Source organism: Lactuca virosa, chromosome 8, assembly GCF_052849685.1.
Source record: "Lactuca virosa cultivar CGN04683 chromosome 8, Lactuca_virosa_CGN04683_v6, whole genome shotgun sequence".
NCBI lineage: Eukaryota > Viridiplantae > Streptophyta > Magnoliopsida > Asterales > Asteraceae > Lactuca > Lactuca virosa.
The window spans coordinates 342276644-342292028 of NC_136433.1; the positions used below are offsets into that span (position 1 = coordinate 342276644).

Below are 15385 nucleotides of genomic sequence, written 5' to 3' on the forward strand. Positions count from 1 at the left end.
CTGATTTGATACTTGTAGCCCTCGTGTTATTAGATTGTTTGCTACTGGAATTCTTCAATGCATAACTCTCCACACGAAACACCTAACTTTTAATGATATTAATTTTGACCAACAGATCCGCAACCCTTTAAAAAGGATTAGTTTTGAGTCTATGATAGGCCTCATACCGTTTACCATGTATTTACCGTTTTTTGTTGACACAAAATGAAAACCGTATGATGAAGATTTCTCCGAGTTATTCAGGTCACCAAATCCTTGTATATAGTTGAAGCAATTCGTGAAGTTCACACGAGGTGGATGGTGATTGTTTCCAAAATTATTATATTTAATAAAAAAACATGTTAAATTAGATGAACGCATGTGATATATATACGATTTCTTAGATTCCTTTATTTTAAAAACAAACTATTATTGCGAATGACAACACATTGCAATACGCATTTATCGTTTTTATCGGAGTAATGATTAAAATATTCTTTTTGTCGTATTAAATATGAGTTATATAAATAAGATCGTAAAGTCGTGAGAAAATATGTAATTAATTATACATAACAGAACAACCATGACCGTGGTAGGAGGAGCGTTCCCATTATCTCTCATCCTCTTCGCCGCTATCATTCTCCACCACCACACTGCGGCGCTTCCACTCTCAGTCAACTCACGATGGATCACCGACGATCAAAACGGTGGTGAGAGAGTGAAGTTGTCATGCATCAACTGGGTGAGCCACCTTGAATCGGCGGTCGTGGAAGGGTTGAGCAAACAGCCGGTTGATGTGATCTCGAAGAAAATTGTGGCGATGGGATTCAATTGTGTGAGACTCACGTATCCATTGTTCTTATTTACAAACGATACAATGGCTTCGACGACTGTTAGAAAGTCGCTGACAAAGCTAGGGTTGCCGGCATCCGTCGCCGGAGTTCAAGTCAACAACCCATCCATCGTTGACATTTCCCTCATCAATGCTTTTGTGGTGAGTTTTTAAGCACTGAAAATGAGGCTTTTGATGAATGAATTTTAAACAATAAAATTCAAGGAAATGATTAAACTAGCTCATTTTTAGATAAAAAAAATACTAATTATCCAAAAATAGTCACTCAAAACATAGGTATCTCTGATACATATGATTTCGATATATGTATATAAGAAAAAAAAATCAAAAAACCATACGAAACGGTAGGGTTTCTAAATGACCTACGGTAAGTCTACGATTTTCTAAACCGTAGGTTTCATAAAAACCTACGTATACACACAGTCAATGCACAAAACATGCATCGATTGTTTGTATATTATAGGTTCTTACCAAACCTACGGTTTTCCATATATATATATATATATATATATATATATATATATATATATATATATATTTGCGTTTTTTGTAAGAAAAAAAGCACCACATCATAATAATATGTCATTGTATACGACCTACCAAATAATAATAATAAAAAAAAGAAAACAAAAAAAAAGATTTATTAAAACATCTAACCTTGTTTTTTTGTTTTTTTAAACAATAAATTGATATATTTTTTTCTCTATCAAACTAAAACATCAACACATATTCTTTTTGTTATATACATTCATGAAAACATCTAACTTTTTTTTTTCTTTTTGCGTAAATGATTTATTAATGATTATAACTTTACAAGTCATATTCATCATATATATAGAGAGAGAAAAAAGTTGGTAAGCATAAATCACTACCTATGATCATATGTTAGTTTATTTTGGAACACATACGATGATATAAAATTGAAAACCCATACGAAATGAATAAAGTAGTTTTAAGCTTGAAACTTGTATCATATACGTCATTTTCGATTTGAATTTGTTCAAATGTATATTTAATTAAATGATGAATATAATTATATAAATACAAACTAGAAAAAAAGTAGGAATGAGCAAAGTTGCCATGATCAAGATCTTACATATGACCGAATTATATTTTACAAGATCGTAATCGTTTGATTGAATCGGGATCAGAACTACCAAATGAACTAGTCTCATCATTTTTATTTCATGATTTGTTTGTGTAGTATTTATTATAACTTTAAGTTATTAAAACATTAATGGTTGAATCAACTTTAACTTCTTAAATATGAATCATACTTTTTGTTGTATGAAACCCAAAAAAATAGGATGAAAACATCTTAAACATAAACTTAAACATAAACTGAAACAATATTATTGTGCTTATGTACAACTAAAGGAATATGATCATAAAGGGAATAACATAAGTGTCTTCATGTTCAACCTAATCTAAGATCAATGGATTCAATTTTGATGTTCTAAAGGACATCTTGTGACCTACTCGTTGTGACCTACTCGATTTTAAGTTAAGGATTTTGAGGATCAATTATATATTGAAAATTTAGGATTAGATGGTATTAAGATCATAAGATCCTCATCAGGATCCTAAGGTCCCAATATATATCTTATGATAGATTTTAATATAAAAGATTTTTTTAGTCTATTTTAAAATCAAAATCTAGATCATAATAAATATGGGAATGGATAATCTTTTTGTTTCCTTCCAAAATTTGATCAAGAATTGATTTGTTTCTTATATAAAAACATTTATTTTCTTGGATTTTATATGAACTATTTGCTTTTTATGTTGTTAATTGGTAAACACCGAAAGAAAAATAATTTTAAATAAAAACTTATAAAAAATCCTATTTTTCCAAAAAGGAAAACAATTTAAAAATAGTTATGTTGTTTTCATTTAATGTACGATGTAGAAAACTATAAAATGTAACGTAATATACTGATATGCATTTATAATTGGGAGCTGATTTTTCCACATAGACTTTTTAATCGTCCACTCAAATACTAATATATTGACCATTATGTCCTTCATTTAATTTCTCCAAATTACATTTTTTCATGCATTCTCTCACTGAATTTGCAAAACTTGAGGTTTTAACTATACTAGTAACTGAAAAAAATATTTAACAAGCGACTTTATTTTTTAAAACTATTTACCAAAAGATGGTAAAAACACATATTTTTATTTAAGATAAACAAATAACAATAGACTTCATGTTTCTTCAATCCGCCACCGGCTCCCTCCCTCTCCAACTCACGGTCCAAGTCCGTCACGGTCTCTCACAGTTAGTCCGAAAGCATGTTGGCTTGCAATTTCCTCCATCGATTCTCTTGTCTTACATGCTACTACAGATCAAAAATGATTCGACCAGTTGGGTAGAGTAGCCCGTCGTACACGTTGTTTTGAAATACTCGAAGTACAACATTAGAATGTACGTCGTCGGCGTCGAGTATGCTTACAACAGTAGATGTGATCCTCAAATTCGCATAGGCGCCAACCTCTTCCATTCATCGACATAACCCTTTGTTCCAATGTGCAACAAATACCGATTCCTACATGGTACACCGCCTGTTAAAAGTAATTTAGACATTTTGTTGGTTTATGCACGTTTATTTACTACATTTTTAGTTGTTTAGAGTCTTTGAATAAATCAAAGTCACGTGGGCTTGATAGTCCTAGTCTTTAGCTAGTGGTAGAAGTAGTTGCTATTTTTATGCTAAATTTTTGTTTTAAATAGCTTGGCAATGTACGAGGTCATGCACCCTCTTTTCCTTCCCTGTTTATGAATAAGAAAAGTTCAGCTTTCTGCCCCTGTGTGTATTGCTTTCCTGTCTCATTTTTCCTTATCTTTTACCCACTGTGATACTCAATATTTTGTCCCATGTTGCCTTATTTTCCATGTAACACTCCTGTAAAAGGCCAACATTTGGTATCAGAGCACAACCTGGTGCATGCCAAAATACCAACCACGTAAAGAGATGACAGGAAACAATGGAAATGGTGAAAAGGATGGTATGGTCACTCTTCATTACCCGATGCTGTCAAGGAGCAACTACTCTGCATGGGCCATCAAAATGAGGGTCTTCATGCAAGCCCAGGGAGTGTGGGATGCAGTGGAAACCAGAACATCAAACACTGTGGTAGAAGTAAAGAAAGATAAGATGGCCTTCGCAACCATCTACAAAGGCATATGTGAAGATCTATTGCTTTCATTGGCTGAGAAGAAAACAGCCAAAGAAGCATGGGAGGCCTTGAAGACCATGTTCTTGGGAGCAGATAGAGTAAAGACAGCAAGAATTCAGACTTTGAAAGCTGAGTTTGAATCCTTGACCATGAAGGAATTAGAGGCTGTAGATGAGTTTGCAGTGAAGGTAAGCAACCAAGTGAGTACCATGCGAGCCTTGGGGGATGCAGTAGAAGAATCTTATGCAGTGAAGAAACTACTTAGAGTTGTACCATCTAAGTTCCTTCAGATCGCTTCCACTCTAGAGCAATTTGGTAATTTGGATGAGATGACAGTTGAAGAAGTCATAGGAAGGCTAAAAGCTCATGAAGAAAGGATGAAGGGACACAATGATAATGAAGAAAGAAAACTTCTTTTGGCCCACCAAGAATGGTCAGAAAGAAATAAGAAGACTCCAAGCCCACTCACAAAGGAAACTGTGGTGGGTTTGGAGGCTCACGTGGAAGAGGTAGAGGCCGTAACAGAGGAGGCAACAATGGTGGTCGTGGTGGTCATGGAAGAGGCAACTCACACCATCAAAAGGAAGACAAACGTGGCCAATCAAGCAATCAGGACAAGAGTGGTGTGCAGTGCTACAACTGTCAAGAATTTGGACATTATGCTGCTGAGTGTAAAAATCCAAGAAAAGAAAGAAATCAAGTGAATAACTTGATTCAAGAACAGTTTGACAATGAACCAACACTATTGTTGGCATCTTTTGATGCAACTGTAGAAACTGGTGAAGTGTTCTTGAATGAAGAAAACTTAAAACCACCATTGAAGACAAAAGGAGATATAGTGAAGCAATCAAATATGTGGTATCTGGATACAGGGGCTAGCAACCATATGACAGGTGACAAGTACAAGTTTAGACACTTAAACAAAATGATTCAAGGCTATGTGAAGTTTGGGAATGAATCTAGAGTGAGAATTGAAGGAAAAGGCTCAATTGTTTTCCAATGCAAGAATGGAGAACATCGCAAGTTGGATGAGGTTTATTATATCCCAGACTTATGTAGCAACATAATAAGTCTGGGACAATTGGCAGAAGATGGAGATGAAATCAGGATAAAGGATCCGTTTTTATGGATTCATGACACTTCTGGAAGGCTGTTGATGAGGGTCCAGAGATCTCCAAATTGACTTTACAAGATTGAACTAGAAGAAGTGATGCAATCATGCTTGATGGCTGAGATTGATGATTCAACAAGACTATGGCATGCAAGAATGGGCCACGTGAATTACTCCTCACTAAAGATGATGTCAGACAGAGAACTAGTTGAAGGAATGACAAAGATAACCATTCCAACACAGCCATGTGAAAGGTGTTTGATGGGGAAGAAAACAAGAAGTCCATATCCATCATACACGAGTTACAGGGCTAAGAGGAGACTTGAACTTATTCATGGAGACCTATGCGGACCAGTTTCACCTCCGACACCCGTTGGAAACAGGTACTTTATGCTTCTCGTTAATGATTATAGCAGAGTGATGTGGGTGTATCTCATGAAAACAAAAGATGAAGCTTTCCAAGTTTTCAAGAATTTTAGAGCAAGGGTAGAGATTGAAACAGGGGTGAAGGTGAAAGTTCTAAGAACAGATCGAGGATGTGAATTTCTTTTAAACAAATTCACCTCATATTGTAGTGAAACGGGTCTGACACATCATTACACATCTCCATACTCCCTACAACAGAATGGGGTTGTGGAAAGACAGAATCAGACTGTGTTAGAGATGGTTAGAAGCTGCTTGATGTCAATGAACGTGCCTGATGTACTATGGGGTGAAGCTGTGAACCACGCTGTGTATGTTCTGAACATGGTCAATACCAAAGCTTTGAAAGAAGTTACACCATATGAGATGTGGATTGGGAGGAAACCACAGGTAGGGCATCTCAGAGTTTTTGGGTGTGTTGCACACATGTTGGTTGCAAATAATCATTTAAAGAAATTAGATGAAAGAAGAAAACGCGTTGTACATCTCATAATTGAAAAGGGTACGAAGGCGTATAGGCTCCTGGACCCCGATACAGGGTCAATGTTTGTGAGCAGGGATGTTGTGTTTGAAGGAAATCGAATGTGGAGATGGGAAACGACGAAGAAGATAAAGTCGACACCAAGGATGAGCTTCACTATCGAGGGATTCGATTTTGACCAAGCCGATGATGTTGAGGTCGGACCTATCCCTCATACTCCAGTTGGTCAAAAAATACCCCAAGTTGATGTGGACTGGACTGAAAGTGAGTCTCAGTCCATTAGCTCACAATTTGACTCACACATAAGCCCACAAAACAGTCCGTCAAGTCCTTTTACTACACACAACTCACCTTATACGCCGATTCAATAAGTCTCGCAATCAGCCTCGCAAATCAACACTCCAAGCACCGCCTCGAGATCCACAGGCGGTGGAGCCCCAATGAGATATCGACTACTCATGGATTTATACGGGAACACTGATTGGTTGATGCTTATTCATGATGATGAAGAACCAGTATCATACGTTGAAGCGAACAAAAGGAGCGAGTGGCTACAAGCGATGAATGTAGAATTAACCTCAATTAAAAAGAACAAAACTTGGATTCTGATTGAACTTCCAAAGGGAAGAAAGCCAAATGGTCTGAAGTGGGTATTCAAGGTGAAACGAGATGCAAGCGGGAAGATTTTGAAGTATAAAGCTAGAATCGTGGAAAAAGGGTATGTTCAGAAACAGGGGATTGACTATGACGAAGTCTTTGCACCAGTGGCAAGAATTGAAACGGTACGTGTTATCCTAGCCCTTGCAGGTTCTAATGGCTGGTGTGTACACCATCTTGACATGAAATCAACCTTTTTGAATGGAAAATTGGAGCAAGAAGTGTATGTAATACAACCTGAAGGATTTGAGAAAGCTGGGGAAAGTAACAAGGTGTACAAGTTGTCAAAAGCCCTTTACGGGGTGAAACAAGCACCCAGGGCGTGGAATTCCTGTTTGGACAAGTACCTGAAAAGTTTAGGATTCTCAAGATGTCTTCAAGAATACTCTGTGTATACCAAAAAGAAGTAAGGAAATACTTTGATCGTTGGGGTCTATGTTGAGGACCTACTGGTCACAGGAAGCTGCCAAGAAAATGTGAAAAACTTCAAATTAGAGATGAATGCCAAGTTTGAGATGAGTGACCTTGGGTTACTAACTTACTATCTGGGAATTGAAGTAAGTCAAACCGAAGCTGGTATCACGTTAAAACAAGAAGGATATGCCAAGACTATCCTAGCCAAGACCCGTATGCTGGAATGTAACCCCACTAAAAGTCCAATGGAACACAAGTTGAAGTTGAAAAAGAATGAATGGGTAACTTATAAACCCCACTGAATACATGAGCATAGTGGGAGGCCTCAGGTATCTAACACACACTCACCCGGATATAAGCTTTGCAGTTGGTGTAGTCAGTAGATTCATGGAGAAACCAACCATGAAACACCTCCAAGCAGTGAAAGGGATACTAAGGTATGTGAAGGGCATTTTAGACTATGGCATAGTCTATACTAAAGGAGAAAGTAAAATCACTATCACTGGATATTATGATAGTGACATGGGAAATAATGAGATTAATAGAAGAAGCACTGGAGGGATGGCTTTTTATGTGAATGGCAATCTGGTCACTTGGGCATCACAGAAACAACGAGTTGTGGCTTTATCTTCCTGTGAGGTAGAATTCATGGCAGCCACTATGGCAGCCTGTCAAGGCATTTGGTTGCGCCGCCTTCTCACTAACTTAACAGGTTAAGACATACCACCTGCAGTCTTGTATGTTGATAACCAATCAGCCCTTGACCTCATGAAGAACCCGGTATTCATGGTCGAAGTAAGCACATCGACATAAGGTTCCACTTCATAAGAGAATGTGTAGAAAATGGTGAGATAATTGTAAGCCATGTGTGCAGCAAGAACCAAAAGGCTGATATACTCACCAAAGCAATGACAAAGGTGAAACATGAGGAGATGCGAAACTTGATTGGAGTGAAACAAGAAAAATGTATGAATTAAGGGGGAAAGTGTTAAAAGTAATTCAAACATTTTGTTGGTTTATGCAGGTTTATGTACTAAATTTTTAGTTGTTTAGAGTCATTGAATAAATCAAAGTCACGTGGGCTTGATAGTCCTAGTCTTTAGCTAGTGGTAGAAGTAGTTGATATTTTTATGCTAAATTTTTGTTTTAAATAGCTTGGCAATGTACGAGGTCATGCACCCTCTTTTCCCTCCCTGTTTATGAATAAGAAAAGTTCAGCTTTCTGCCCCTGTGTGTATTGCTTTCCTGTCCCTTTTTTTTATCTTTTACCCACTGTGATACTCAATATTTTGTCCCCTGTTGCCTTATTTTCTATGTAAAGTCACTAACACTCCTGTAAAAGGCCAACATTCGCCAACAACAACCGGAAAATCATGTCGGTGTCTCCGCCAGTGCTAGATATGCAGTAGGAAAACAATGGAGGGTAACGAGTCCCACGGTGGACGGTGGAGGAGAAGGATTTGTAGGAGACGTATGAAGCACTAAAACCAAAGATCAAGAAGATGAAGAGTAGCAAAGAGATGATTGCAGCGGTAAAGAGAGTGAAAAACCATTTCTTCTCGGCTCCCAATCCCATAGAGATAACTTTGATTCTGATTCTATAATGTTGGAACATAGGGATTTCGAATTCTGATCAAGGGTTTTAGTGTTGGATTAGGGTTTCAGGTTTTAGTAGAATTGCCATATCTTTTGAGAAAACAAGCGTATGGAAAATGGAGGGCTTAATTTTGAGTAAAAGTTGAAATCCACCAGTCAAAAATTTTGGTGGTGAGTTTTTGGAAACAAAAAATAAGATTTCTCTTTCTTAGGTATTTTTTAATTGAAATAGGGGTATAAGTGTCAATGTCTTATCTGTTTCCGTCGAAGAATCATAAGCCTCCTTGGAAAAATCACATCCCTTTATAATTTTGACCAAAATATATTTTTTATTTGAGAATAAAATTTAAATGAACTTAATATATACGATTATTTTGTCTAAAAAGTAAAATACAACTAATATTATTTTCTTTTTGTTTGTATACATGTATCTAAAAAATATAATATTTTGTTTGACTCACCCACATTAAACGTTTAACATATTAGAACTTAGTTACAACAGTACAACAAGTAAGAAGACAAACGAACAACAAGTTGTGCTACTAAGTTTTTTTATATGGTAATTTCAATTCTTTTAAAAACTATATCTATAGATCTAGGAAAAAATAACTAATCATAATTTAATAAAAGTATGCTTGATATTGGTCCCTTTTTATTCCAATGTGAATTATTAAAATCAAATATGTTGATCATAAATTATGATAAATTAAACTGTCATTCAAATTTCTAATATACATTAAATCTATGAATCTTTATAAAAACAGAAAGTGGTTTCAAACCTCAACAAGAACAACATTATGATAATATTAGACAATCACATAAGCAAACCTGGATGGTGTTGTAATGATAATGATGGTAATGGCTTCTTCGGCGACCTCTACTTTGACCCTGAAGTGTGGGTCAAAGGTATTAAACGAGTTGCCACCATTTTTAAAGGGTATACCAATGTGGTCGGTATGAGCTTGAGGAATGAACTTCGTGGGTATAGACAAAACATCGAAACATGGTACAGGTACGTGTATTAATAGAAAAATGTGTTTATTTTAGAGTAATATACATAAAAACACAATGCAATCCTTTTTTACGAAAAATTAAAGTACAAAATAAATAAATAATAAAGAAGTGAAACATGTTTTCATTGTATTATCGATTTGACCGTTGAATCATTATATTTTTACGTTTATGCAGTTACTAAATGTTAAACTGGGAAGGTTATTTTGGGGTTTTTGTATTTTTGTATTTTTTTTCCTTCATATTGAGACCGGGTTACCGAGGAAAAAATTTTACTTGGTAAAAAAATATAAATTTTTTTCTCACTTTCAAAACTTGATAAGTAACTAAAGCCATAAAATAATTAGTAGAAGCATTTTCTGTATTTTCCCTTATCAATACATTTCATAAGTGACTAAAAATACAAAATAATTAAAGTAGAAACATTTTTTTTTATTTTCCCTTTATAATATTATATTAATACATTTCATAAGTGACTAAAGCGATAAAGTAATTAAAGTAGAAGCATTTTTGTATTTTTCCCTTTATAATATTGTATCAATACATTTCATAATGCTCAAACTCGACTCATTCAGTGTTTTTTCTTACTTGAATAAGGTACATGCAAAAAGGTGCGGAAGGGGTTCATTCAGCAAACCCTAATGTTTTAGTCATTCTCTCGGGTCTAAGCTATGACCAAGACTTATCCTTTCTTCGTGACCAACATGTAACCTTATCATTTACTAAAAAACTAGTTTTTGAGGTTCATTGGTATGGTTTTTCAGACGGTGATGACTGGATTACCGGTAACGCAAACCAAGTATGTGGTCGAATCACCGACAAAATGACGAATAAAGCAGGGTTTTTACTAGACCAGGGTTACCCTTTGTTTGTAAGTGAGTGGGGTGTGGATCAAACAGGCACAAATGAGAATGATAATAGGTATTTGAATTGTTTCTTAGGTTGGGTGGCTGAAAATGACCTTGATTGGGCATTATGGACTCTTGTTGGGAGTTACTATTTAAGGGAAGGTGTGGTTGGAATGGAGGAGTTTTATGGTGTTTTGGATTCTAATTGGTATGAACCGAGAAATTTAAGTTTCTTGAAGAAAATCTCACCTCTTCAATCTTCGTTTCAAGGTATTAAAAATTTTCTTGTATTTTTTTAACTCGATACAAATTAAAAAAAAAACCTATTATTTTCTATGAAAGAGAACCGCTAATTGTAGAAATATCATAATATTTTATTCTCGCTACTAACATGGACAATAAACTTTATGTTTTACAAAGAATAACAAATATACTTTTTTACTCATGGTAACAACATACTTACATTCTTAGAACCAATGATAGCAATGTATCCATAATAGCAACTTGTAATCTTACCTAAAAAATTAATGTATTTACTACCAATTTATGCAATGTACTTATTTGCAACATATTGTTATCTTCGTTAAATAAATTAAGTTATGTTTACATGTTAATTATTTTTTGAAAGTTTCAAGTTGCATAATGCTTTCATTGGTAAAAATATAAGTTCAATTTGATTATAGATAGAGACAATGTAAACATGCTCATTGCTATTATTGGTAAAAATAAAATCTATTGTATATAAAAGACTAAAATAATGTTGTTTCGAGCAACTTGTGAAAACATATTTCTTGTTTATATTTTACTTCAATGAAATTAAGATGCAAATACTTTTGACAATTAAAAAGGACAATTGTCGAAAATAACAGCATACACACGTTAACTTAGCTATTACTACAACTATAGGCATTATACTTTATGTATTACCCATAAGGAATCTCTCTCTCTCTCTCTCTCTATATATATATATATATATATATATATATATATATATATATATATATATATATATATATATATATATATATATATATATATATATGTCAAAGTGAATATACATTTAAAGGTATATAAGCTTACGTACCCAAATTCACCATACTATATCGTTTTGTATCATATATGCATTGTAATCATCTAAAGTTCTTGAAATTCAACTCCTAATTAGATTTACTTTCAAGATTTTTATAAATTTCACCATTATTTTCCTCTTACATAATTTTCATTTTCAACTATAATATATATATATATATATATATATATATATATATATATATATATATATATATATCCTATTAAGTGTTCGACAGAAAGAGGTGATATAACATGAAGATAATAAGTGAAGTTTTGAAAATCTTGAAAGTAAATCAAATTAGAGATTAGAGTTTAATAACATTATAATGCATATATGATACAAAACGACGTATTGTGGTGAGTTTGGGCACTTAAACTTATATATATATATATATATATATATATATATATATATATATATATATATATATATATATATATATATAAACACGTTATAAATCTAGTAAATTTTTTTGATAGGAAGGTAAAAAGTTTTTTTTTTTTTTTTTTTTTTTTTTTTTTTTTTTGCATATTTTTTTGACGAACATAACAAATGAATCAAAAATAACATGATCACGAAAAAAATCCTGAAAAAAAATCTCGACGACTCATTTTTACGATGATTTTGTTGATATTCATTAAAATTGTCATAAAAATGAATTTGTTCTTCATTTACTTAAAAATGAATAATGATGGTATTTTTTCTGGAAAGTTTTTTCTTGTGAATAATCTTAGTTTTGAATCTTCTAATAATTCATTTTGTTTGTTTGCTAAAAAATATGTATATAAAAAATTTCTTACTTTATATATATATATATATATATATATATATATATATATATATATATATATATATATATATATATATATATATATATATAGAGAGAGAGAGAGAGAGAGAGAGAGAGAGAGAGAGAGAGAGAGAGTCAAGATCAAATAAGAAGGAAATTTTTGATAGGAAGGTAAGAAGTTTTTTTTCTACATATTTTTTTCGCGAACAAACAAAATGAATCATTAGATGATTCATTTGTAAGATGATTCACAAGAAAAAATTCTCAAAAAAAACATCTCGATGATTCATTTATACAATGATTTTGTTTTTATTCACTAAAATTGTCATAAAAGTGATTTTTTTCTTAATTTACTTAAAAATGAATCATAAATATATTTTTTTGGGAATTGTTTCTTGTGAATCATCTTACAAATGAATCATCTAGTGATTCATTTATTTTGTTCGTCAAAAAAATATATAGAAAAAAACTTCTTACCTTCCTACCAAAAATTTCTTTCTTACCGTATATATATATATATATATATATATATATATATATATATATATATATATATATATATATATATATATAAAAGGTCATGTGAGAATCAAAATTTTCGTACGAAACATGAGAAATAGACAATTTTCATATTTTTCCATAAAATAAGTAATGAATCAATAAAATGTGCGTGTCTATATATATATATATATATATATATATATATATATATATATATATATATATATATATATATATATGTTTACTTAAAATAGCCGTGTAGTGTCTTTTTTACCAATGACAGTGGTGTACATATATTCTTATGCATAATAGCAACATACTTATGATTTTGTTATCCAAAATAGAAACATAATTAAAATTTGGAAACACTATGAGAAATAGACTTTGTTTATTATAATTTCTAATTATCGGTATAAAACTTTAATTTGATTATATTAGATGTAAGATATAAAGTATGTGTCAAGAAATGCACGTGCATTATTGTTTGTTTTTGTTAAAAACCATATCATATTAATATATTATACAAGTTTATATAATATGTAAGCATTTTTTAATTTTATAAATAAATGTAAGTATATTGTTATTATTGGTAAAAACGAAATTAAACTGTCTCCGGTAGAAAGACCAAATTACTCCTTTTTTTCAACAATTTGCTCAAAAAAAAAAACAATACTTGAATTGACGTAGAGGCACATATATTAGATGTAAGATGACATTTCTACTAAATGAGATACTCAAATATGACATTTTTACTTCAACTTGTGACTTTTTTGAATTGCAGCACCTGATGGTTTATTAGGCGCCGAACAACATAAAATCATCTTCCATCCATCTACTGGGCTTTGTATACAAATTCACTCTATGAAGTTGGGTCCGTGTTCCAATGCACAGGCATGGGAGTACACCCTACAAAACATGTTGATTGTGAAGGGTACAAATTATTGTCTACAAGCAAATGGTATGCATATGCAAGTGAAATTAGACATAATGTGTACATATATCTCTTCAAAATGGGAAGCCATTTCAGCCTCTAAAATGCACCTTTCATCAAAGATAAATGATGGGATTATGGTTTGTCTTGATATAGACCATGAAAACACGATTGTTACTAACAATTGTAAATGCTTAAACAACGACAAGTTGTGTGATCCTGCATCCCAATGGTTCAAAGTCATCAACAGCACAAGTGTGGAAGTTGCAAAACCACTCATTTTGTTAGATTCCATGTTGGATTCGTCAATGTGATCTTTTAGAAAATTCTTGATGAGGAGAATATAGAGAGTATCGATCAAGTTTGATAAATAATTACTTATTTTTATATGTTGAGATTGTAATGTAAACAGGGCGCCACTAGTATATCATAAGGTGGGTCCTTTGATCCACCCAATTTTTCAACAATTAGTACAAGTTGTATACCAAAAATTAGGACCTACCTTACAAAAGTTCAAGGACCAACCTTGTGTTAGACAACAAAGGAAGAAAATGTGTATTAATTAAAAGAATAAGGTATATGTTTGAAAAACTCCTTTGATTTAGAAACATATATTTACCACCTATAGTTTGTCCCAAATCTAAGCAGTACCATTTTGCCATGTGTCACAAGCTTAATGTTTGTGATAGTAACATCAAAAAACGGCGTTATCTAAAAAAATATGAAATGTGGTTGATTAAGAATACATATTTTTTAATAGGTGTTAACTAATCAGTTATTTCGATTGTCAAATGTGTGTAAACAAACAACTGTGTGCATATTTTGTTAGACTCCATTGTAAGACATGCATGTTTTTACAGTGAACAGAAATACACCCTAAAGGTGAAACAAGGTCTACGCTGTGAATGGAAGGGATTAATTAAGACCTAACTGCAAAAAGAAAATACTACAATTGATGTACAAGATTGAATAAATCCTCGTTCAAATGATATATTAATTTTGTTAGCCTAATAAGATTTTGGACTTTATTTTGTATTGGGTTTTATGATTGGGCCTTTTCGCTAGGAAACCCTAATTAGCTAGTCTATATATTATGTCTTTCCCTTTCATTGTATTTGTACTTCTCTTTGATTATAATACGAAACCCTAGTCGTTATATGTCTTTCACTTGTTAGTTTACATGGTATCCGAACTCGGTTGATTATCTGTACTTTTTGTTTTTTTTGGGGGCGAGTTACTGTTCATCGACACTGTTCACCGATTATTGTTCATCGGCGAGTATTGTTCATCGGTACTGTTCATCGACGATTACGGTTCATCGGTGAGTTAATGTTCACCGGCGATTACTGTTCATCGGCGAGTACTGTTCATCAACGAGTACTGTTCACCAGCAACACTGTTCACCGCCGACACTGTGTTGCGTTACTGTTTATCGATATTACTGTTCACTGACGTTACTATTCACTGGCGATACTGTTCATCGATGTTACTGTTCATCGGCACTGTTCACGTGCACTGTTCATTGACACTGTTTGCAA

The 15385-nt window shown here is 33.0% G+C and overlaps 1 protein-coding gene across 1 annotated transcript; it reads left to right on the plus strand.

Annotated features, from left to right (window-relative positions):
* Nucleotides 1–553: 553 nt before the first annotated feature.
* LOC145133233 (glycosyl hydrolase 5 family protein-like) lies at nucleotides 554–14314 on the plus strand. Its single transcript, XM_079068161.1, has 4 exons — nucleotides 554–973; nucleotides 9459–9706; nucleotides 10303–10823; nucleotides 13698–14314. Exons 1-4 carry the CDS (start codon nucleotides 563–565, stop codon nucleotides 14159–14161), a joined length of 1644 nt encoding a protein of 547 aa, XP_078924287.1. The 5' UTR covers nucleotides 554–562; the 3' UTR covers nucleotides 14162–14314.
* The last annotated feature ends 1071 nt before the right edge of the window (nucleotides 14315–15385 follow it).